The 21,998-nt window shown below is 44.8% G+C and overlaps 2 protein-coding genes across 6 annotated transcripts in view; one reads left to right on the top strand and one right to left on the bottom strand.

Annotated features, from left to right (window-relative positions):
* VANGL2 (VANGL planar cell polarity protein 2) overlaps positions 1–5,641 on the top strand; it is a 42,640-nt gene extending 36,999 nt beyond the window's left edge. For 3 of the 5 annotated variants that reach the window (XM_083590302.1, XM_083590303.1, XM_083590304.1), the window contains one exon: positions 1,111–5,641. In XM_083590302.1, coding sequence (XP_083446428.1) covers positions 1,111–1,371 — 261 coding nt within the window. In that variant the 3' untranslated portion in view covers positions 1,372–5,641. The remainder of the gene's footprint in view (positions 1–1,110) is intronic. The other 2 variants (XR_014542423.1, XR_014542424.1) reach the window with 1 other exon arrangement.
* Positions 1,876–20,425, bottom strand: LOC310751289 (uncharacterized protein). Its single transcript, XM_083590573.1, has 7 exons — positions 19,811–20,425; positions 14,135–14,341; positions 12,998–13,258; positions 11,267–11,389; positions 10,151–10,189; positions 9,728–9,774; positions 1,876–9,404 (listed from the first exon to the last, which is right to left on the bottom strand). The coding sequence occupies exons 1-7, from the start codon at positions 19,860–19,862 to the stop codon at positions 9,279–9,281; spliced, it is 855 nt and encodes a 284-aa protein (XP_083446699.1). The 5' UTR covers positions 19,863–20,425; the 3' UTR covers positions 1,876–9,278.
* Between the last annotated feature and the right edge of the window lie 1,573 nt (positions 20,426–21,998).

Genomic DNA, 21,998 nt, shown 5'->3' with positions numbered 1-21,998 from the left:
CTGCTTGCCCTAGCACTACCACCATTCAAATATATGGTAAAGGGTCAATAAACAGGTTCCCAAATGCTTGTTTGGTCTATAAGTCTGAAAGTGCTAAAGATACCTGCTCCAGAGACTGTTGGGTTAAAAAAAACAAAAACACACCAATGGCGCCCCCTAGCAGCGTGAAGCATGTTTGCAAGTACTGTTAAAGTTGGCCTACGCTGCTGCTTGGTGACTCTCCCCAACTTTTGTAGCCTGCAAACAAGCACTAAGCTCTTTCAAGCAGGATTTTAGTTTTTGCCATGTGTCAGTGCAGTTGAACTGGAGTTGGAGGGTGGGGGTTACATATTTCAACTTCAAGTAAAGCTTCATTCATTGGATATTGGATTGTAGGATATTCAGAGCCAGATTACAGATTCCTTGACATGATAGAAGTCTATTAATGACATGATGGAAGTTTGCAAAATTATGCAGGGCATCTAAAGAGAGGACAGAGGAAACATATTTCTCCCCTCTCTTGCAACACATGTGGACCCTCAGTGAAGCTGAAGATAGTAGTAATAATAATAATTTTATTATTTATACCCTGCTCATCTGGCTGGATTTCCCCAGCCGCTCTGGGCAGCTTCCAGCACATGTAAAAACATAACGTCAAACGTTTTAAAAGTACTTATTCATGGAGTGCACAGTTAAACTGTGGAACTCTCTCCCACAAGAGGCAGTGGTGGCCACCAACTTCAATGGCTTTAAAAGAGGGTTGGACAAGATTCATGGAGGGAGAGGGCTATCGATGGCTATGAGCCATGATGGCTGCGCTTTGCCTCCACGGTTGGAGGCAGCAATGCTGCTGGATTCTGGTTGCTGGAAACCAGAGTGCTGTTGTGCTCGGATCCTGCTCGGGATGGCTATGAGCCATGATGGCTGCGCTTTGCCTCCACGGTTGGAGGCAGCAATGCTGCTGGATTCTGGTTGCTGGAAACCAGAGTGCTGTTGTGCTCGGATCCTGCTCGGGGGCTTCTGTTTGGCCACTGGGATAACAGGATCTGGACTCGGTGGGCCATTGGCCAGATCCAGCTGGGCTCTTCCTCTGTTCTTAAGACTTGTCCTTTCGCTCTTTTCTGCCTGCAGGCCTTCCTCGAGCGATACCTGACGGCTGGGCCCACCATCCAGTACCACAAGGACCGCTGGCTGGCTAAGCAGTGGACTCTCGTCAGCGAGGAGCCAGTGACCAACGGCTTGAAGGACGGCGTGGTCTTTGTCCTGAAGCGCCAGGACTTCAGTCTGGTGGTGAGCACGAAAAAGATCCCCTTCTTCAAGCTCTCGGAGGAGTTTGTGGACCCCAAGTCGCACAAGTTTGTGATGCGGCTTCAGTCAGAGACCTCCGTGTGAACTGAATCTGGGCTTTAGGGGCTTGGATGCCAGAGAAGCGATTTGCGACGGGGAGCAGCCCTGGTGCACAACACCTGCCTCGTAGGAATTTAGAGGAGATTTCCAAGTTTGGGGTTTGGAAAGAGGCATTTCCACCAAGTTTTCCTTCCTGGAGTTGGGATTTTGCACCTACGACCTTACATCTTTTGATGTCGCCATCGATGGACCTTTCTTCACAATGCCAGTGGAGGGGTGGGGTGGGTGGATGTGCCCCCTTTTCCTCGTACCTCCTTTTTCATATTTTTTTGGTAGCAAAATTCCCAGCAGCCCAGAAGCTGTGCAAGTGGAAAGGATGGTATCTTCCCCACCCTCCCCCAACCCCTGGCCTGGTCCCGAGTGAAGTGATTGAAATTTATGGTGCCAAATTTTAAGGGCTAATTCCGTTCACTGTCTTCACCAGCATCGCCAAACACAGTTGTGGGTCTGAGGAACCTTCTTGAATGTTTGTTTGGTTGTTTTTTAAAAAAAAAAGAACACAAACCGACTCTAACCTCACAGTTCTGGCCTTGGAAATATCACCTGATGCTGTTGTAGTGGTTGCCGTCCATCTTCTCTCGTTCTCTGTGCTTGCACAAGACTTTTGCGGAGTCCCACGAAAGCAAATGCCTGTGGATGGTAGGCTTGTGTGGCTGCTATTTTTTTGTAATCTTCCATCATTCCGTGGCACATGCAAAAAAAAAACAACAAAAACGCCAAACCCCAACCCAGCCAGCTCTCCCGAATTTTTGCAAGTCCGATCTAAAACCATCCTGTTTCAACTTCCTCGGGGGTCTTTCTCTGACTCAAGTTTTTAAACACACAAAGACACATTTTGGGGGGAGATGGGGTGAGGTTTTTAAAATGGTGACTTTTTTTTAAGATGCTGTTCTCTTTTAAAGGACATCCTGTGTGTTGTAAATAGTTGACTTCTCTAGGGTGACCCAAACTGTCTCCTGGCTGGGTCTTGTCTCCTTGACTCTTCCCTGTGGTTTTGACCCTTGGTTTGACTTGAAAGAAGGCTGTTACATTCTGTAGGACTTGGGTATAAGCTGAGAAACCGCCCCCCTCCCCTTTCTGGAGTGTGAGAGGCTGCTTCTTTTGCACAGGCCCCTTTGAAATGAATGGCAGCCCCCACAAGCGGGTGGGTGTTCCTGTTCATTTTGACAAGGCTTCTGCAGGGAAACTGCCCAGTGGACCCTGCCCTCTTTGAAAACCACAGCAAAATGCCATGAATTTCAGAGTTCTGGAGCAACCTTGCTCCCTCCACATTGATTTTTTTTCTCCAGATCCTCACTATTACGTTTTTTTGGTTTTTTGTTTTAAAAGCAGGTTCTCCCCTTATAACAGCTGCACTGAAGAAAATTCTCCAGTGTGAGAAATGGGCAATTTGTAGCTTTGCTCTTCAAGCAGGCCTGCTTTCTGTCTGTGTTGTGGGGTGGTTTGCCGCCATTCCACCTTGAACAGCTTTGGTGGAGAGACAGAACATCTGGGTGAAGCTGCTGTCTTACCATCCCAGAAAGGAGCCCCCTCCTCCCCTGTTAGTTTCCCCAGGCAACCATCCACCCTGCCTTGAGCTTTCATGCAGCTCCGCCAGCCGCCTCAATGCCTTTTGGGAAATCCAAGAACAAATATGTTGATTGGCTGCCCCCGCCACCAGAGCCTGATGAGGTCACAGTGGACCGTAACTCTCATTGTCCTCTTTGTGCTTTAAATGTTTATTGTTCTGTCTGGCTATTTCTTCTGGAAGAAATTCCTCCCCCCTCCCACCTTTGCTACAAGGAATATACCTCAGGAGTTTTTCTCCCGAGGTTCTTTCCATAGCTGCGCTGCAGTTTCAACTTACCTAGGGTTGTTTTTTTAAAATAAAATTAATTATTATTAAAAGTAGGTGTTGGGTTGCTCTCAGACTAATTGCAGTGTGAGAGCTGCTCAAGCCTTCTCTCTTTGTGGGTGGTTCTTCTTGGGGGGGTTTGGAAAGGATGTTGGGGTGAGAAATCTCAAATGGCATCTTAGGCCAGGCTCCTCCCCTCCAGCCATTTTAGACTACAACTCCCATCAGCCTCAGCCCATGCAGTTATGCTAGTTGTGGATGATGGGCGTTGTAGTCCAAAACAACTGGAGGGCCACAGCCTGCCTAGGGCTGTCAGATTGTATCACTGTGATGTTTAAATTTTATTTCACTGTGATTTTTTTAAAAATGTTTCATTTTTTTATATATATATTTGGAGCACGATCCAGCCAGAAGGTGAAGCACTTTCTCAATTAATTCCCTTTGATTACAGCATCTCTCCTGTTGAAACCAATGTGCAACGCTATGGCTGGATTCTGCCCTTTTAAATTTTAATTATTAAAGGAGGACTTTGAAAAGATGTTTCCTTAAGTTGGATCTGTCCGGTTTCGGGGGGGGCGGGGGGGTGAGGGGAGTAAGCATTCTAGAACCTTCTTTCCCTGCTGTGGAATCCCACATGACGAAACAGGAGACTTCCTGATGGAGGCCGCTTAGGACCTCTCGGCACATCTTGGTTTAAAGGGCACACCTGAAAATGTGAACTGCAAACGTGATCTGTTGGCTACAGTCGCGACCGGGGGTGGGGGGTGGGCTTGCTGGGGCCAGCTGTAGCTTGCTGCCCATTGGGAAGCCCAGCCTTGCTGGTTGTGAAATGGCCTTCAGAAACCTGAAAATGGGGCCTACCTACATCAGTGGGACATTTCTCCCCGTCCCATGTTGTACTGGTGAAGATTTGCCCCCCTTTTCTCTGCCAGAAGGCGCCTCCTGTTGCGCCATCTCCTGCCCTTTTTTTGGGTCTTCATTTTTCTACCTATGAGGTCTGCTTCACTTCCGCCATAAACCTGCTTTAAACTAATGGCAACATCTCCCCCCCCCCCCAACCCCTCCTGTATGGCTTAGCCTACGATACATGCAGATCTCCTTGATCTGGCACTGGTGGGTGCTAACACCTCTACCAGAGCAGCCGAAAGGTGACCTGAGAGCGACGTAGCAGCCCCTTGAACCCCAACTGCAGCCTTCACCAATCTGATGCCCTTCAGATGGTTTGGACTAGGGCTGATGGGAGTTGTAGTCCTAAACATTTGGAAGGCACTGGATTGGTAAAGTCTGGTGGGTTCTCTGTAGCCTCTGGCTAGGGTTGCGTCCTGCACCTGTTTAATGAGTTCAGGAAGTCTTAGTTTACTCTTAGAGCAGTGGTTACCAAACTTGGGTCTCCAAGTCCCACCATCCCTAACTAGCAAGACCAGTGGTCAGGGAAGATGGGAACTGTAGTCTATCAACAGCTGAAGGCCCAAGTTTAGGAAACACTGTCTTAGAGGAAGCAAGAGCTGGTTCTGTATGTACAAGTGTGCAGGTGAGCCTATTTCTCAAGAGGCTTCCGGCATGTTATGTTAATGATCCATAATAATTCTCTTGTCTTGGGCGATGTGCTTTCTCTGGCTGGTGGCTGGTCGCATTCTCCTAGGGGTGGTTGCCACTTCGTGGCAAAAGCTCAAAACGAGCCAGAAGTCACAATATGCTCACAAGCCCAGGCAAGCACCAAGTGTTTCTCTTCCACTAAGGTGGAGAGTTCTTGAATATACAGTGGTCTTTCCTCTCCTCTTTGTTTACCTAGTTGAGAACATTTAATTTAGGCTTTCCAACCTGGTGCTCCCTTGCTGGGTTGGCCTGCCATTCCTGTCACTCCCAGGCTGCCGTTCTGTGGTCCTGCTCACATTGCACAGCTGTGATGGCTGGGGCTGATGGGAATTGTAGTCCAGAGCAGCTGGCAGAGCAGGGGAAAGTGGATTTAACCTATCCCTGCTTGTATCTCTGATCTTGGCCTTCCAGGTGTGACTTCACTGCCATTTCACATTGTCACAGACGAAACCCTTCCGGCTTGATCGCAAGTAGTGGTTTGGCAAGAGGACATGGTTTCAGTGGCAGAAATACCACCCACTCCCCCTCTCGTATTGAAAATGTAAAATAGATACTTCTTCCCCCCTGCCTCAAACACACACTGAATTTAGGAAAATACTTTTTTGTTTCTTTTTTAAAGACAGAGTTGGAAAAACCTTGTGCATGCGTGTAGAAAATTGTAAAATGTAAAATTGTTTTTTAATATATAAAATTTCGTTTTTACAGTTTGCAGTGGTACTAAGCATTATTGCAATGTTAGTAAGGTGGTTTTTTTCATAAATCTAGGAAGTAAAACTGTACATTTTTTTAAAAAAATAAAATAAACACCTTTTGGAACTTTTGAAATTCCTTTTTCCCCACCCCCTCTTTCCAATATTTACAGGAGAGGTGTGAGATTGAAATGTGTTTCTAGCTCAGCCGAAGTCCCCTTTGCAAGTTAAATGTGGAAACTCCAATCTGACCCCTGATAAATATCAAGGACTGTTCTGCTGAGAAATGTGAGGCAGAGTGGATGATAACAGAAGCACTGCAAATCAACTTTCACAGATAAGAGGCTGGCAGGTGATAACCTGCCTAGAGCCATCCAAAGAGTTTAGTTGTGGAACTGGCATTTCAGGTTCCCCATTCACAACACATACTGGTGTCTCTGATTGATTGATTCATTCATCATTAAAATCACTGTGATAGAAATGGGGTTCTGAGTGGGCCTGAATTTTAGGTAGCAAGTGGCTGGGAGTGGAAGTCTCTTTTGCCATTTTGCCCTTATTTGATTCGGTTACAGCTGTTCCTACTGCTTCTTAAAATCTACAACAGCAAACTACGACTCTTTCCCCCAAGCCGCAGGCTGCTCTGAATGCTTCTGCTGACTGTTCTTGTTGCCGTCACTCGGGGCAAAATGCAGCACATTAATGGCTTAATTAAATGCCATTATGGGCAGAGTGCATCTCTCTGGGATGAGGTGGTGGAGCAGGAAAGCAATTGACTGGAAGGTCGCTTCGCTGAGCACAGTGGCTGCGCTGCAATTGTTGCTGTCAGAGTACGCTGTTCAGTCCGCTGTCTCTTTGCTATCTGAGACAGAATGCTGGGTGAATTCCCTTTTTTTAAAAAAGGGATGTTTTATTTTATAAAATGGATATACTGCTTGCTTGCAAAAAAAGAAAGAAAAAAAGACAAACCTCAAAGCGGTTTAAAAGAGGAAGAAAACAATAAAATTATCAGTGAAAACAACTGCATAAAACAGTCAAGTACTAATTAAAAACAGATTGAAGCTCCTGTAAACGTTCTGTGTATCTGGGTTGGCTTGTCTAAACAAAAGTGTGTTTTGCAAGCACTGAAAAGAGCACAGTAAAAGGATCCGCCTGATGTCAATAGGCAGGGCGTTCCAAAGTTGAGGATTTCTATAACAAAATTCATATAAATGCGGAATGAGCACCCGTGGCACCCATATCAGTTCCTGTTCCACAGATTAAAGCAGTCAAGTGTGCATATGTTAAGGTAATCTGGGTAAAACTGGTCCCTAAGTGTTGGCATTTGCCTGTCTTTTCTTCCAGCAGTTGGAAGCCAAGCACATGGGTACATCAACTTTTGCCGACCTGGAGTCCTGCAGATAGTCTGGACTCGCAGATCGTCTGCCCCAGCAGTTAGTACAAACTGGCCATCATGCCAGGGAGTTCTGGGAGCTGGGAGTCTAAAACATCTTGGAGGGCTGACGAAGGCTGCGTACTGAAAATGTGGCAATTGAGGGTGTTGTGCACTGCATACTAGTAGCGTGCAAGCCAGTGCTACTCTGCCCTGTGCTCTGAAAGATGAGTGCTCAATTGTGGGGTTTTTGCCTAATACTTAACGGGGGTGTTTTGCCCCGCAGAAAGGAATTAATTTTCAGCTAAATAAACTGTAATTTTGGTGATAATATCAGCAATAAAGGGTTTATAATACAAAACCCAAAAGCACGAGGGGAGGAGTTGAAAAAGAAAAGAGCTCTCATCCATGCTGGCAGATTTACTGAAGCTGGAAAAAAGATATCCCCAGAGGAATTTAGAATCAGCCTTAAAAGGCTGTTGTCAAAGCAGTCTTTTTATCTATTGCTTATCGCATGAAACAATGGAGATTCAATTAATTCCTGCTTCTACACATCTTTACACCCTCCAGTGACTGTGCTTATAATAGCTGGATTGCAACTGCAAGGATCTCCGAGCAGCCTTGAATGCCATGTTACTGAACTCACTGGTTTGCTTGCTCTGCAAGTGCATGTCCCATACAGATTTTTTTAAATCCAAGAGGGCGTCTATTCTGTTGGCTAAATATATGAAGAACCTTAAGAGAAGCCTTGCTGGATCTGGTCAATGGCCCATCTAGGCCAGCAGCCTGTTCTCCCAGGGGCCAGCCACGTGCCTCTGGGAAGCTTTGCAAGCAGGATCTGAGCACAAGAACACTCCTGTGGTTTCCAGCAATTGGGATTCAGAGGCATATCATGCCCTGAAGGCTGGCTTGGGGGTTGTTTCTGAAGCCTAGGACTGCACCAGCCCTGCGCTCAGCAAGTGGGAGAAGGGGGCCCTACACAAGGATGAATTTTGAAATCCCACATGTACATCTATATGCATACAGAACCCCTTCTCAAGTGTGCCAAATGCGGCCAGTGGGGGGCTGGCTACCAGGTGCAGTGGGAGTTGGGGCTGGCTGCAAATTCCTCACAAATAGTTTTAAGGTGTTTATGGGATTTATGGATTATCTGAACCCCACTTACCTGCAGCTCATAGTGAGCATGTGGAATGTCATGCTCATATATATGTATTTATGTACATGTCCGTTGCACAGGGGAAAAAATCTTTATATTGACATCAATGTTTGGACACACTTATACAAACTTTACTACTATTGTTTAGCTCCAAATTATGCACTTAGGTTGGGTAGAAGGGGTGGATGAAGATGTTTAGTTTGTCCCCCTTCTCTCTTCCATATGCAACCCAAAAGGACAAGTTTTTGCAAATATCAACACAATAAGAAAAACCACTAAACATAAATGTACAGAGGGGCACCATCCCATCCCTCATTCTTATTACCAAAGTATAGAATCAGAGTTGGAAGGGACCCTGAGAATCATCTATCCCTGCAATGCAGGATTTAATAAATTTAATACAGTGGTACCTTGGTTCTCGAACTTAATCCAGTTCAGAAGTCCGTTCGACTCCCAAAATATTTGAAAACCAAGTTGCGGCTTCCAATTGACGCAGGTGCCCCGGAAACAATAGCCGACAGCCACACTAGACGTTCAGCTTCCGAAAAATGTTCAAAAACTGGAACACTTCTGGGTTTTTGGAGTTCGGGAGCCAATTTGTTCGTTAACTAAGCCATTCGAGAACCAAGGTGCCACTGTATTTAAATTTTTATTTTAATATTGTCACCCCTGTGATGTTGTTACACTTGTGTTTGTTTAGTTTGTGTTCGTGTATAATAAACATGTAACAATAAAAAAGAAACGCCGGCTATCTGCAGACCTAACTGCCAGGTAAGAGAGTACAATCATCAAGACCAATGACAACTCCCACAAGCCAACCTTTTCTGAGCCAAGGCAAAAGCAGGGCTGCGTCTCCTCAGGAAGAAGTGGAGAAGGTGTGCTAGAATGAAGAAGAATATTCAGTAGCTGGGGGAAATAAATTAGTGTTTTTGTCCCTGAAGAAAGAGCACTTGTTGAAAAATGTGGGCACATTGGTTAGTTTATAAATATCTGGCTTTTTAAAAAAGATCATTAAAAAATTCAATAAATGCTTCCTCTTGCACTCATGGATTGACCCCTCAATCGTGTGTGTGTGTGTGATCTCATGCGGGGCTCCAATCCTACTTTAAGCTAAACACATGCCATAATTAAAATCAATAGTATGAATTGAAGCAACTGCTTCAAGGCTCCCATATGTTGGTAAAATGTGTTGGAAAGAAGAGCTTTTCAGCTGCCCTGTATAAAAGGAACTTGGATGGGCCTCCTGGGTTAGGGAAGTCCACATTTTGCCTGCGCATCTGGCTGGTGGCCCTGTGTGCTTGAAGCCTCTTCGTTCTCATTTATAGTTGGTACTTGCACCATTTCCAGAGGCTCCTCAGGGATTGGCTTGAAGGCCTGTGGGGGGAGGAGAACAAAGGAATGCAAAAGCAGAAATGATAAAATCCCCCTTCCTAGAAACATGGGAGGCACTTGTGGCTATGTTGGAACACAAATGGTCCGTAAATATATAATTATTGATTTGAACCACTTCTTGAGGCAGTCTTGCTTGAAAACTGGAACAGAAGGGTTTTGAAAATGAACATACACCCCTCGTGTCGTTACTCCTTTTCTACATGGCTCTTTTTCACAAAAGTGCTATGATGCCTTTCTACCATAGTTTGAAAGGAATCAGTGGTTGGGTCCCTCCTTGCCAGGGGGGTAATATAAAGCCAAATTACCTCAGGATTCAGCTGTGTTGCCTCTTCTGGAATAGGAAAGTCGGAATCTGCAAATCAAAAGTTAAAGATTGACAATTATCTACAACAGCTGTGGGTAAGTTTTGGCCTTCCAGGCGTCGCTGAACTACAACTCCCATCAGCCCCAGCAAGTATGGCCAAGGGCATGGGATGATGGGAGCTGTAGTTCAGTGGCTCTTGAAAGGCCAAAGCTTCCCCACACCTGATCTGCAGTCAGCCCTCAGCTCTGAGCATCTCCCATCTCCAGTGATGGGTTATACTGGCCTGCCTTTGGAGGCTGTTGTCAAGGTTGTTGAGGTAATGTAGGCAGAACGAATTTCAAGGTGCTCTGTAGAGGCTTAGCAATGTAATAAAACATGGCTCTACTGGACTTGTTAAAAAAGCTCTGCATGGATATTTTCATACCTGATGATTCAATGATAGATACTGTCCTGCTATGGCTTCCTATGGAGAGAGAGAGAGAGAATATATTCATTTAGTAATACTGAGAATAAAACTTGCGTGTGTGCACAGCAGGGAAGATGAAGTGCAAGATCTAAAAATAGACTCTATCTATTTTTAAATCCTTGAAGAATTTAAGAGAATCAGTTTAGTTATTCAACTGCCAGAAAGTTTCATAGTGCGGTGGGCAGAATATTCCTTGAGTGATAACATCAAGGCATTGTGAATTTGCAACGAAGGATGAACTCTGTGACACTAGGTGGCACAGCACAGCATATCTGTCAACCTGATGCCCACCAGATGTTTTTGCTGGCAACTGTTGGCTTCACCAAGTGTGGTTCTTGTGCTAGTTGGGACTAATGGAAGTTGTAGTGTCGAGGAAGCGGAGTTGTAGCACACGCTCATGTCCACCCACCAGGGGGCTCTGTAACTCAAAGGCTCTTCTTCCACCTCCACCCTTCCTAAGGACTGCCATTTTGGCCACAATCACACCAAGAATTATGGGAGCTGTAGTTTGCTAAGGGCAACAAGAGTTGTTACGAGACCCCTAGAAGAGGCGGACTTAGGGCAGAGCCTTTGGGGCACCACAGGGGGCTCCGCAGCTATGAGCTAGAATGGAAGATGAGAGGCGGAGGGGGGCACCAAATTGTTATGTTGAACAGGGTGTAGCTGAAATTTCAGACCTGCCCCCCAGGTCCGCTACTGCCCCATGTCCCCTTGTGGAGCTACAATTGCCAGAGTGGTTTAACAACCAATCCCTCTTCTCAGGGAACTCTGAGAATTGCAGATCTGGGAAGAAAATAAGAGGCCTCCTAATGACTCAGCATTTCCGTGCGCTGCTCTGGTTCGCCAGAAGCGGCTTAGTCATGCTGGCCACATGACCCGGAAGCTGTACGCCGTCTCCCTCGGCCAATAAAGTGAGATGAGCACCGCAACCCCAGAGTCTGCCACGACTGGACCTAATGGTCAGGGGTCCCTTTACCTTTACCTTTTACCTAATGACTCTCAGGGCCCTTAACAAACAAATTGACAGGAAGCCATGAAGTTTCTTTGCTAAGCAAATGAAGCACCAAGTCTCACCTCTTCCTCTCTTCCTTCTGTACATGAGGAACAGGATCAGCAATAGGACCAGAACGAGCAAAAGTGGAATTAAGTACTTAGCGTACAAGAATGTTGATGCTCCTTGATTGAGAGTTGAAGGATCTGGAGTAACAGAGTGAATAAGAGTGAATTTCAGATTACATATGGCAACCGAAATTTGCTGGGTGTTGTAAATATCTCCTGATGGACACTGCAACGCCCATCAGCCACCACCAGAATGTCCATATCGCCATGCTGGCTGGGGCTGATGGGAGCTGTGGTCTAAAATGGCCAGCGGGCACCAGGTTGGTGAAGGTATCCCTAAGGTATCCTGGCCACAAACCACTCAAACTCTTTAAGGAGGGTTTAAGCAGTGGGAGACCACAAGTACCAAGGAATTTCTCCTGTGCATGGCTCATTTAAATGCACAACTGTTACCAATAATGGTCCACCAGGTATTGCTGCTAAGCTGGTTTCTTTTGGACTCTGAACTCTCCCACTTCCTTTGCTCATAGGCTGTGGCTCAAATGATGCATTTCATGGGATTCCATTACAGTGGTACCTCGGGTTAAGTACTTAATTCGTTCTGGAGGTCCGTACTTAACCTGAAGCTGTTCTCAACCTGAAGCACCACTTTAGCTAATGGGGCCTCCTGCTGCTGCCACGCCACCACCACACGATTTCTGTTCTCATCCTGAAGTAAAGTTCTTAACCCGAGGTACTATTTCTGGGTTAGCGGAGTCTGTAACCTGAAGCGTATGTAACCCGAGGTACCACTGTATTATTTCCTTTTAGACTTTTCTTTAAAGCCGAAGCAGTCCTGAGCAATCGGGGTCTCAGGGCACTTCCAGACTGTCACTGTTTTGAGATGGGAATCATATACAGTGGAACCTCGGTTTTCGAACGTAATCCGTTCTGGAAGACTGTTCAACTTCTGAAGCATTCGAAAACTGAAAACTCAATACGGAAGCCTCAATACAATAAAGAAACTCAAAACAGAAGCCACCTTGGAAGTTTGACTTCCGAGGCGCATTCGAAAATGGAAGCATTTACTTCTGGGTTTATGGTATTTGGGTTCCAAATGGTTTGTTGACGGAGACGTTCGAAAACCAAGGCTCCACTGTAATGGCAAATTCTGGTTGCACATTTATCGGGAGGCAGAAGAAGCCCTTCCCAGCGGAGGAAGGCTGGGTGGATGGAAGGAAGAGACTGCTTGACCTCGTCCCTGCTGGTCATTTCCCAGCTCAGAATTGCCTCCCCAATCCACTTTTTCATCCATAGATGAAATACATGAGGAAGCTACAGAAACCGAGAATTGTCGCCTCCACATTGGGAAGGGCCATTTTGAGCTGGAAAAGAAGCAGTGCGAAAGCAGTCTCTATACTTTCTGGTAGCCCGAGCTTGTCTAGGATAATTTTAGGATTTTTAAAATACCATCCTGCTACCCAGAAACAAAATATGGGTTTGTGTTTTGGGGCAAGTGGGTTTTGAGGTGCCTGATGTCACTCAGGTGTGAACATTCCATGACATCATGCCCACTAAGCCAATAGTAAGAGATGCAGAGAAGAGTGACATTCCCTGTAGCCAGGCAAGATATAGCCACTAACACTCACATTTTAAGTCTCTTTGGAACAGACTGCCACCCCCACCCCACCCCGTTTTACAAGGCAGTGTTGATGTGGGCTTCTGTGCTTCTCCCTTGTGGAAATTCAATATGGCAGCTTGCCTCACCATGGCAGTGATCTCTCAGGGAAACAGTGCTGAAGTTTTGACTCTGCTTGTTGCGCACAGTGCAGGTGTAATCCCAGGTTTGATCTGGGGGCTTCTGAGTGATGTGTAGAGATGGCTCCTCAGAGAGAACTGTCCCCATTTCAGAAGTTGACCAGGCGTAAGTCACGTCCTCTCCTTCCCCTCCAGTTACCACACAGTTCAAGGTGACATTGCAGGTCCCATTCACTGAGTGGATAGTGATGGCTGGCTTCAGCAGCCTTCCTTCGGGAGCGAAAATTAGGAGATTCAGTCACTTTATGTGCTGGACAAAATGTTTTTGAATAACGAATCCATTTCATACTTGGGGCATTGTGGTAAAACTGATACGCTGGAACAGACCAAATGTCAACATAGGACAGTGGGCAGACAAGAGACTTCATGAAATCCTCTAAACAGCCCATGCACAATGTTTGCTTGGGGCATTGTGGTAAAACTGATATGATGTGCAGGGTATAAATAATAAAATATTGTTATTATGCCCTCAGCACCTGGTAGGCAGGGATAGACTGCCTCCGAAAATGGAGGTTCTGTTTAGCTATCATACCTAATATTTAGTGACTGATAAGACTCTCCTGTAGGATGAGATAGATTATTAGCTTTGTGCTCATCAACTTATAGGCCACATTCACATCATACATTTAAAACACTATGGTAAAGGTAAAGGGACCCCTGACTGTTAGGTCTAGTCATGAACGACTCTGGGGTTGCGGCGCTCATGTCGCTTTATTGGCCGGGGGAGCCGGGGTACAGCTTCCAAGTCATGTGGCCAGCATGACTAAGCCGCTTCTGGCGAACCAGAGCAGCGCACGGAAACGCCGTTTACCTTCCCGCCAGAGCGGTAAACCTATTTCTCTACTTGCACTCTGATGTGCTTTCAAACTGCTATGGTACCACTCTATAAACAGTCAGAGCTTCCCCCAAATAATTATGGCAACTGTTGTTAAAGGCACTGACAGTTGTTAGGAGGCCCCTATAAACCTCTCGGAGTGACAGTTCCCCCAAGTTCCCTGTGCAGAGGGATTTACTGTGAAACCACTCTGTGAACTGTAGCTCTTGGAGGGGAATCGGGGGTCTCCAACACACACATCTGGCACTTACTGCCTTGATATTCTGTTTCGCTCTTTACAGTAGTGTCAGGCAGCGTAGTGATGATACCCAAGACTCCATTGGAGGGGTCTGTTCTATTATAAGTTGGCCACAACGTGAAGGACTCGTTTTGTTGCTGTGTCGCGTTGACAAACTCAGCTTGGAGATGTTTTGTTTGGCCATCTTTGGAGGGATGTTCTGATTCCTCTACTTGATGAGCTAGATTAAGAAAGGAAGGAATGTTAACGATGGGGATGTCTCGAATATGCCTTCTGATGAAGCAGAATGTTTGATTGTTTGTTTGTTTCATAAAATTAGAACATTGCTTGATCGCAAACAGAACCAAAACTCTCAGAGTGGTTTACAACAATAATAAACAAATAAAATTATCAGAAAAAACTGTCCAAAACAACAATAAACACAGAAAAACCAGCAATAAACTAAAAACAGATTTAATGATGACAATAATAATAATAATAATAATAATAATAATAATAATAATAAATTATTCATACCCCCACCCATCTGGCTGGGTTTTCCCAGCCACTCTGGGCGGCTTCCAATAAAATATCAAAAATACATTAAAAGATTAGTCATTAAAAACTTCCCTAAACAGTTCCCTAAAAGTCAGGTAGTTGTTTATTTCCTTGACATCTGATGGGAGGGCGTTCCACAGGGCGGGCGCCACTACCGAGAAGGCCCTCTGCCTGGTTCCCTGTAGCCTCACATCTCGCAGTGAAGGAACCGCCAGAAGGCCCTCGGAGCTGGACCTCAGTGTTTGGGCTGAACGATCAGGGTGGAGACACTCCTTCAGGTATACTGGTCCAAAGGCGTTCAAGGTCAGCACCAACACTTTGAATCGTGCTTGGAAACGTACTGGGAGCCAATGTAGGAGTGTGAGCTCCGACAGTCCAAAGTTAATTGGAAAGCTTTTCCCATTTCCTTCCTCCTTGCAGAGAAATATTTGAGGTCAATTTGGGAGAGTCAAAAAGGCTTCAGGATTGCTCTCCTGTACTATTTCAGACATGTGGTTTATGAACATTTATTCCATGTTTGAGATCTTAGAATTCTTATAACTGGATCCATAACAACACACAGCATTCCCAAGATGCATTTGGGCAGTGCCCCATATGTTAAACTTCAGCCATGTTTTGAAAGCTGAGAATATGGGAGAGTTTCCATCCGAGTTTATACCAGTGGTAGAAACCAGTCAATCCACCAACCAAACGGCTGGCTGATCATTAAACGAAGTACAAAATATTAAGTAACACAACCTCGGGAGAACCAAATATTAATTATTAAACATGACAAGCTAGAAACTAATAGTCATAGCAGATCTGAGAGCTGTGACAACGTTCAGATATGTTACTGCCTGTTTGGTAATAGATTAATTAGAGTCCTCAAGGAAGATGATCAAAAGGTTCTCTAAGGATTGACCATACTGGATGTGCAGCAAAAATTCTCCTCACCACATGGAGGGATGATACTATCCACTTCAGCTATCCCAGAATGAGGGAGCTGGTTGGCAGTTTGGCCAGCTGCATGGGCTGAGTAGGGATCTAACAAGGGGACTGCCTCCCCCTCCAGAGATGCCAGTTTGCCCCCAAGATTGAGGGGGCCGGGCGCATGTTGTGTGCATGAGACGCCACTCACATCACACATCGTGCATGCGTTACCTCATGTACATTGCGTGTGTGCAAAGCGCCTGTGATTCTGGAGGAGCTGGACACTGGAGCTGCAACTCTCAACGTGTGTTGAGGGCTGCCTCAAGATTGGGGCCCCCCTTAAAACAAATGTTGAGGGGGTCAAGGTGTCTTTGACCCCCTAGAGTTAGTGCACCGGTCCCCCTCTTTTTCAGGCAAGGAATACCATCCCCCTCTGGCTGCCCATCCTTGTACAATTCAAGGGCGTGAAGTGACCATTTTCCTAAAGCAACAGTCCCTGCAAAAGTGGGATGGCAAGATCCTTCTCCTGGGTATCCAAGTGGGCAGGATCTCTTTGGTACCCAATACTCTTTTGTTGCAAGAATGCAAGTCAGCTATTTCTGAAAACAATGAGTGCTGGGGAGCCCCTGGAACATTAGCTGTGTGAATATTCTCACCTCAATTAAAACTATCTTAATGCAAGGAGGTGGGATTGGCGGGGATTTGCAGAGCGAAAGCTGGCAGCTTTGCCAGCTGGCTCATTAACTTATCTTTAATGTTCCTGCTTTGAGCAGCACCCCTGGGATCCTGAGGCCACTCGGGGGCCCACATTTCCGTACTTGGAGGGCAACTCTTGTTCTTTGCAAAGCCTCGCCTCTTCCCCATATGCAAAGCAGAGATAACTCAGTACTCCTAAGAGGGCTGCACGGAGAGCATGCAGCTTTCTAAAGCTTCTTTGTTTGAAATTTGTTTGAAATTTCCCTGGAACAAATGCACACACAGAGACCTAAAAGCAGGACATTGTCCTCAGCACTAATACTACAGCATCAGCGGTCCATTGACCCCATTGCTCTTGAAAAGTTCTTGAGAAGTTCGGATTTGAAAAAAGGAAAAACCAGCAGATTTCTACACATTAGGGTTTGAATGAAGATATGTTTGCAAGTTTGTGAGCCGTATAAGAGTGTGAGAAGATGGCTGGATCAGACACATCTAGTCCGGCATCCTGTTCTCACAATGGCCTTCCAAGTGCCTCTACTGGGAGGTCTGCAAGCAGGATCTGAGCACAAGACCACTTTCTTCTCTCCACTTGCAAATACCTAGCAAGTGCTTGTTAAGTGTGTGGGGAAGGGGGTGTGGCGATCACACAGGGTCCCCGGATGTTTGATGGTCTATTGATCCCTGTGCCACCACTATGATCACTTCCCCGCTGCCACCAACCCGTTTCTCTCGGGTACACACTGAGTCCAGACAGTTGCTAACATTAAAACAAATAATCGAGTTTATTTTATAAGCATGAACAAGTTTATGGTTTCAGTTAATTTTTCTTGTCAGTTTCTTATCCTTAGTTTCTATACCGGCCTATACCTTCCTAATAACTGCTAATTGGTTATCCCAACTATCTATCTGACTCCTCCTATCAGTTTCTCTCACTCTCTCACATCAAAACTCGACCAACCCACAGACTTATCCTTCCTCTTCCTTCTCCAACTCCCAACTGACTTTCCAACAACTCCAACTCTAACTCTAACTCCTCCCCTTGGGTTCCCACTAGCCAATCACCACTTCACACTCATTTAACCCTTTCCTTGTGACCCACCTAGGAGGGCAAACGCCACAGGGGGTCATACTGGAAAGCTGGAAATTCAAAGGCAGCTCCCATTTGGCTCCATCTGCATGTCACGAACCAGCGACAGAGCAGCAATGGGGCTTTGGGTTGCTTCCTTTATTCTTGCACAGATCTGCTCCGGCCTGCATGCCTGGGCTTATTGCAGTTTGTTGCTGTTACAAAACAGCAGTCCCACAAAACCACAAACGTTTCTTGTTTGGGATTGTTTGCTGCCTCATCCCAACCAGGCATATGGAAGAGGCTAATAAGAGGGCATGTTGAAAAACCGCCATCTTCAGTGGACCTTACATTTAAAGCATGACCAGTGTTTAAAGCACATGGAGTCCACCAAAGAACGTTGGGAACTGTAGATTGCCAGGAATTATAGTTCTGTGATAAGAGAAACTACAGTTCCCATAATTGTTTGGTGGAAGTCATGTGCTTTAGATGTGCATTGTTAAATGTGCATTAAATGTAGCCCTATTTTACCTCCTCCTTTACCTCCTCCTTTCTTAAATTGCAGCTAATGGCTGAAATGGAATACATACTTTTTTATATATAAAAAAACCAACCCCAAGCAGCAGGGTTTCCAGAGGAATCTCTGGCCTGAGCAACGGACAATCAAATCAAAATTAGACACACCACATGGCTTTTTAAAGGAAAGGAGAGAAAACGTGCAATATTTGAAATATCAGGTTGTGAAGCTGAGTGCTTTTTACACCTTATTTCATTTTTAAGGTGCAAATCTTCAAAAGACAAGCAATTAAATTTGCAAACAAATTCCAGCTGTGAAATTTTGGAGGAATTACCCCCTCCTGCTCAAAGTGATTTTGGTGTTTAATCAACCACTCCCACATGAACAGCTACCCACAAAGCACTTTGCACTCTCTCAGAGGGCTACTTGCTCTGGGAATCCGAGTCAGGTTTGCACAACTAAAGTGGACTAAAGTACTCTGTTGCAACAAATCCGCTTTTGTGGGAACCCAAAGCAACTTTAACCAGAAGTGTTGCCATCCAGCTCCCATAAGTGGGAGTTGTCACTTCCATTCTGCTGCAACTTAAAAGAATAATAATAAAAAATCTGTGCCTGTAGTTGTAACAACCTTAGGTAAACCACTTTGTGAGGTCTGCCTGAAAAGTACCATATATTGTAAGTAAATAATAGGACATATAATCTCTGTGTATGCAAGTCAGGAAGGATGCTCAGATACATAACCTCCCCACCAACCCCAGAATGAGTGCTCATGAGAAAGCAGGCCTTTTCTATCCTTCGTTGAAAGCAAATCAGGATATACGCTCAGTGAACAGGTCATCACACCGCCTGCCTGTCCCGTGACTACGTTTTCTGGACCTTCTGATTGGACAGCTCCCTCCCTTTGAGAGTCAGTGAACCCATAAGGCTTACTGGGAAATGATTTATAATGAACTGAAGAAGGTATTTAAATTTACCTTTCCTAAGAAACCAGAGGCCTTCCTTTTGGGCATAGTCGGCCAATTGGTGCCAAAGAAAGACAGAACATTTTTTATGTACGCAACAACAGCAGCAACAATACTTCTCGCTAAATATTGGAAGACACAAGATTTACCCACCATGGAAGAATGGCAGATGCAAGTGATAGACTATATGGAGATGGCAGAAATGACCGGCAGAATTCGAGACCTGGGAGAAGAGTTGATGGAAGAGGACTGGAAAAAGTTCAAGGATTATCTACAGAAATATAGTAAATTGTTTGAATGTTAAAATGATGTGGGATGTAAAGGTAACACGGCATTTGGGATATGGTTAAAAGAGGTATGAAAAAAAAAGGAATCTAAAAAAGAGGGGAAATTAGAGATATAACAAGTGGGAGTATACAATTATAAATGAGATGTGAAAGAGGGTTAGAATTTGCTGAATTTGACGGAATAAAGAGGAACACAAAAAAGGGAGATGTGAGGAGGTCAGGAAAGAGGGATATAGAACCTTGAAATTTAAAAGTGGATTCTTTTTCTTTTTCTTGTTTTTTACTAAGTGTGTATTTTTTGTTTTTTGTGTTGATATGTTTTTGTTTGATTTTTATGTGTTGTAAAATCTTAATAAACATTTATCAAAATGCAAAAAAAAAAAAAAAAAAAAGAGAGAGTCAGTGAACCCAAAGATCCTCCATTGCCTCAGCCCAGCTGCCTCCACTTCCCCTCTGATGTGTGGGCGTTGAACCACTGTGCAGCGTATTTCCCAGGATTCTTTGGGGGAAGTGGTATAAGACCCCAAAGTGCTGATCCATGCTAGAAGTCCTCCTGCCGGTCAGATGTTCTTAAACCACCACGACTGTCCCTGTCTCTTCCTGTTCTGCAGCTGAGTGTGGAGACAGAGCTCAGCCGGATAAAAGAATTGGGCTGGTTGCCTTTTGGAAAGCACATGTCCTACAATACTGTGAAGTTTCTGACTTCAGAACTCACCTGTCAGGGGAAATAGCAGCACAATCCAAAGCCATCCTCCATGGGTCTGCATTGGAGTCTGTTTTCTGCCGCTGATTCTAGAGCAAAACCTTGTGAACAATTTAGAAAGCAGCAGCTTCCTCCTTTTCTATCTCCGCTTCCTCTTAACTAGAGAGTTAAAAGAAGAAATGCTGTAGAAATACTACAGATGATGAAGGCAGGCCAGGATTCGCAGGGTGTGGACATTTGTTTTCTTGAACTTTTTTTAAAAAAAACACACACGCCAAAAGCAGCCTCCAGGAAGTTTCAATGGCCATGTAAACACACGAAGCTGCTAACGGGTAATGAGTCAAATAATCAGTCCCTCTGTATTGAGAGCCAGTGTAGTGTGATGGTTAGAGTGTTGAACTAGGACTTGGGAGACCAGGGTTCAAATCCCCCACTCAACCATGAAGTTGGGAAGCCAGTCACTGCCTCCCAGCCTTACCTACCTTATAGGGTTGCTGTAGGGATTAAATGAGGAGAGACCTGTCTGTGTCACCTTGAGTTCCTTGGATGAAAGAAGGTAGAATATAAATTCAATCCATTAATGTACAAGTGGTTAATTGATTGAATTCCTTGTAGTTTAATGGTGAATTTTGGATATAACAGAGATTAAAAGATTTGGATTATTATAAAAGATGCAAAAGGAACGGGATTGAATGGGGGGGGAAACCTTTTTTACTTTCCTTCTATGTGATTTACAAGAACCCCTCCTCATTAGAATCGTCGGTTGAACTGACCCAAGCAGGATGATTAAGGTCTGTGTGGAGATAAACTTTAACCAAAAGTATGCTGTATGGAGATCGAGAAGCAATAAGAGCTTTTGGAATGGCGCAGCAATTAATTTGGAGTCGCCATCTTGCCAAAGGATTTATAGCCAAGAGAAGGAACGGACTTGTTTTCTGACTGCATTCCTGGTGAATCTCCTCAGAGGTTTTGAGAAAGGAGGCAGATTGGTGAAGATTAATGACGCTAAGACTGTTTTGATGTATGGAAGTGATGTTACATGGAAAACGTCTGGATATGGCTACTGGATAAAAAAAATAATAATATCCACGCAGGATTACAAACTGTCTAACCAGCTTATGGAGATTATCAGAGGTCACAAAGAGAAAGGAAAAATATATGAAAATAACAACAAGAGATGTGGAAAAACAAGAAGAAGAAAGGACTGGATAGTACTGTGAACATCATAAGGTTAGATTTGTGGACATTAAAACAGCAGTAAGAAGCAAGAAGTTGATTGGATCCCCTTCAGAACTTGAAATATGGGTACCCCCAACAAAAATTTAAAATTCGGCTGTGTAATTTGGAATTTATGTAATTTGGTTTGATTTGATGTGATTGGTCGGTTAATAAAAAATTATTCTTAAAAAAAAAAGAGATGCAAAAGGAAATGATTAACAATAGGACCCACAAAGGGGAGGAGGGAAGTCCAGGAGATTCTATGAAATGTTGTCTTTATGTTGTATGTTGGATATGTGATCAGGTGGAGGGAAAGGGTGAAGTTGTCCGTCTCTCATTGGTGGAGGCTGCTTGGAGGAAGAGGAAGAGAAAGAGAAACAAGAAGAGGAGGAGGAAGAGATACTGTACACATGGCGGCATGTAAAGTGAATTCTGGCTTCAGCTGCCTCAACGGAGATCAGTTTTGTTTACCTTTTGTTTTTTGCCCTAGCACAGAACAGGGTCAGGGTTGAAAGCACTGCTGGCAAGCTCCACACCAATTTTAATGCTTGGATTTGGTGGGGTCTGCAAAAAAGAAGCAGCAAGGTACAGCCCCCTTGGAGGTGCTAAGTGTCAAAGTCGGTGTAAATATCAAACTTTGAAAAGTTGGCAGCATTAGATAAGTTCATAAATCTTATTTTATTAATTAAACTAAATAGTTTTAACTGGCTTTTGAATAATTAATGTGCAATTAATTGTTGATGCACCAGAAGAAGTGATTGGTCTGTGCAGAAGTTCCCTTTTGCCTTGCCTTGCCTTGCACCCCTGCCTGCCTGCCTGCCTGCCTGCCTGGTTCAGAACCCAGTTGAAGATTTGATCTTACCCACTGAATTGAAGCTCAGTTAAACAAAATCTCTTCAGATTTTCTGTACATCTGATAAGATCCAATTCAGTGGATAAGACAGGATTTTCACAAGGCACAGAGCTGCGAGGAAATGAGAAA

Source organism: Podarcis filfolensis (genome assembly GCF_964270895.1).
Source record: "Podarcis filfolensis genome assembly, chromosome: 16".
In the NCBI taxonomy this organism is placed as follows: domain Eukaryota; kingdom Metazoa; phylum Chordata; class Lepidosauria; order Squamata; family Lacertidae; genus Podarcis; species Podarcis filfolensis.
Note: the sequence above shows the minus strand (reverse complement) of the source record. Positions and strands in the feature narration are given on the sequence as shown.

What these genes read in the sequence shown, in the direction of transcription:
- LOC310751289 (XM_083590573.1), bottom strand. Translation starts at nt 19,862, where the DNA reads ATGCAGACCCATGGAGGATGGCTTTGGATTGTGCTGCTATTTCCCCTG. An exon ending in CCTGAGAGATCACTGCCATG is followed by an intron (nt 11,390 to 12,997) that starts GTGAGGCAAGCT and finishes CTGTTACTCCAG; the next exon opens with ATCCTTCAACTCTCAATCAA. An exon ending in CAACACAGCTGAATCCTGAG is followed by an intron (nt 9,405 to 9,727) that starts GTAATTTGGCTT and finishes CTCCCCCCACAG; the next exon opens with GCCTTCAAGCCAATCCCTGA.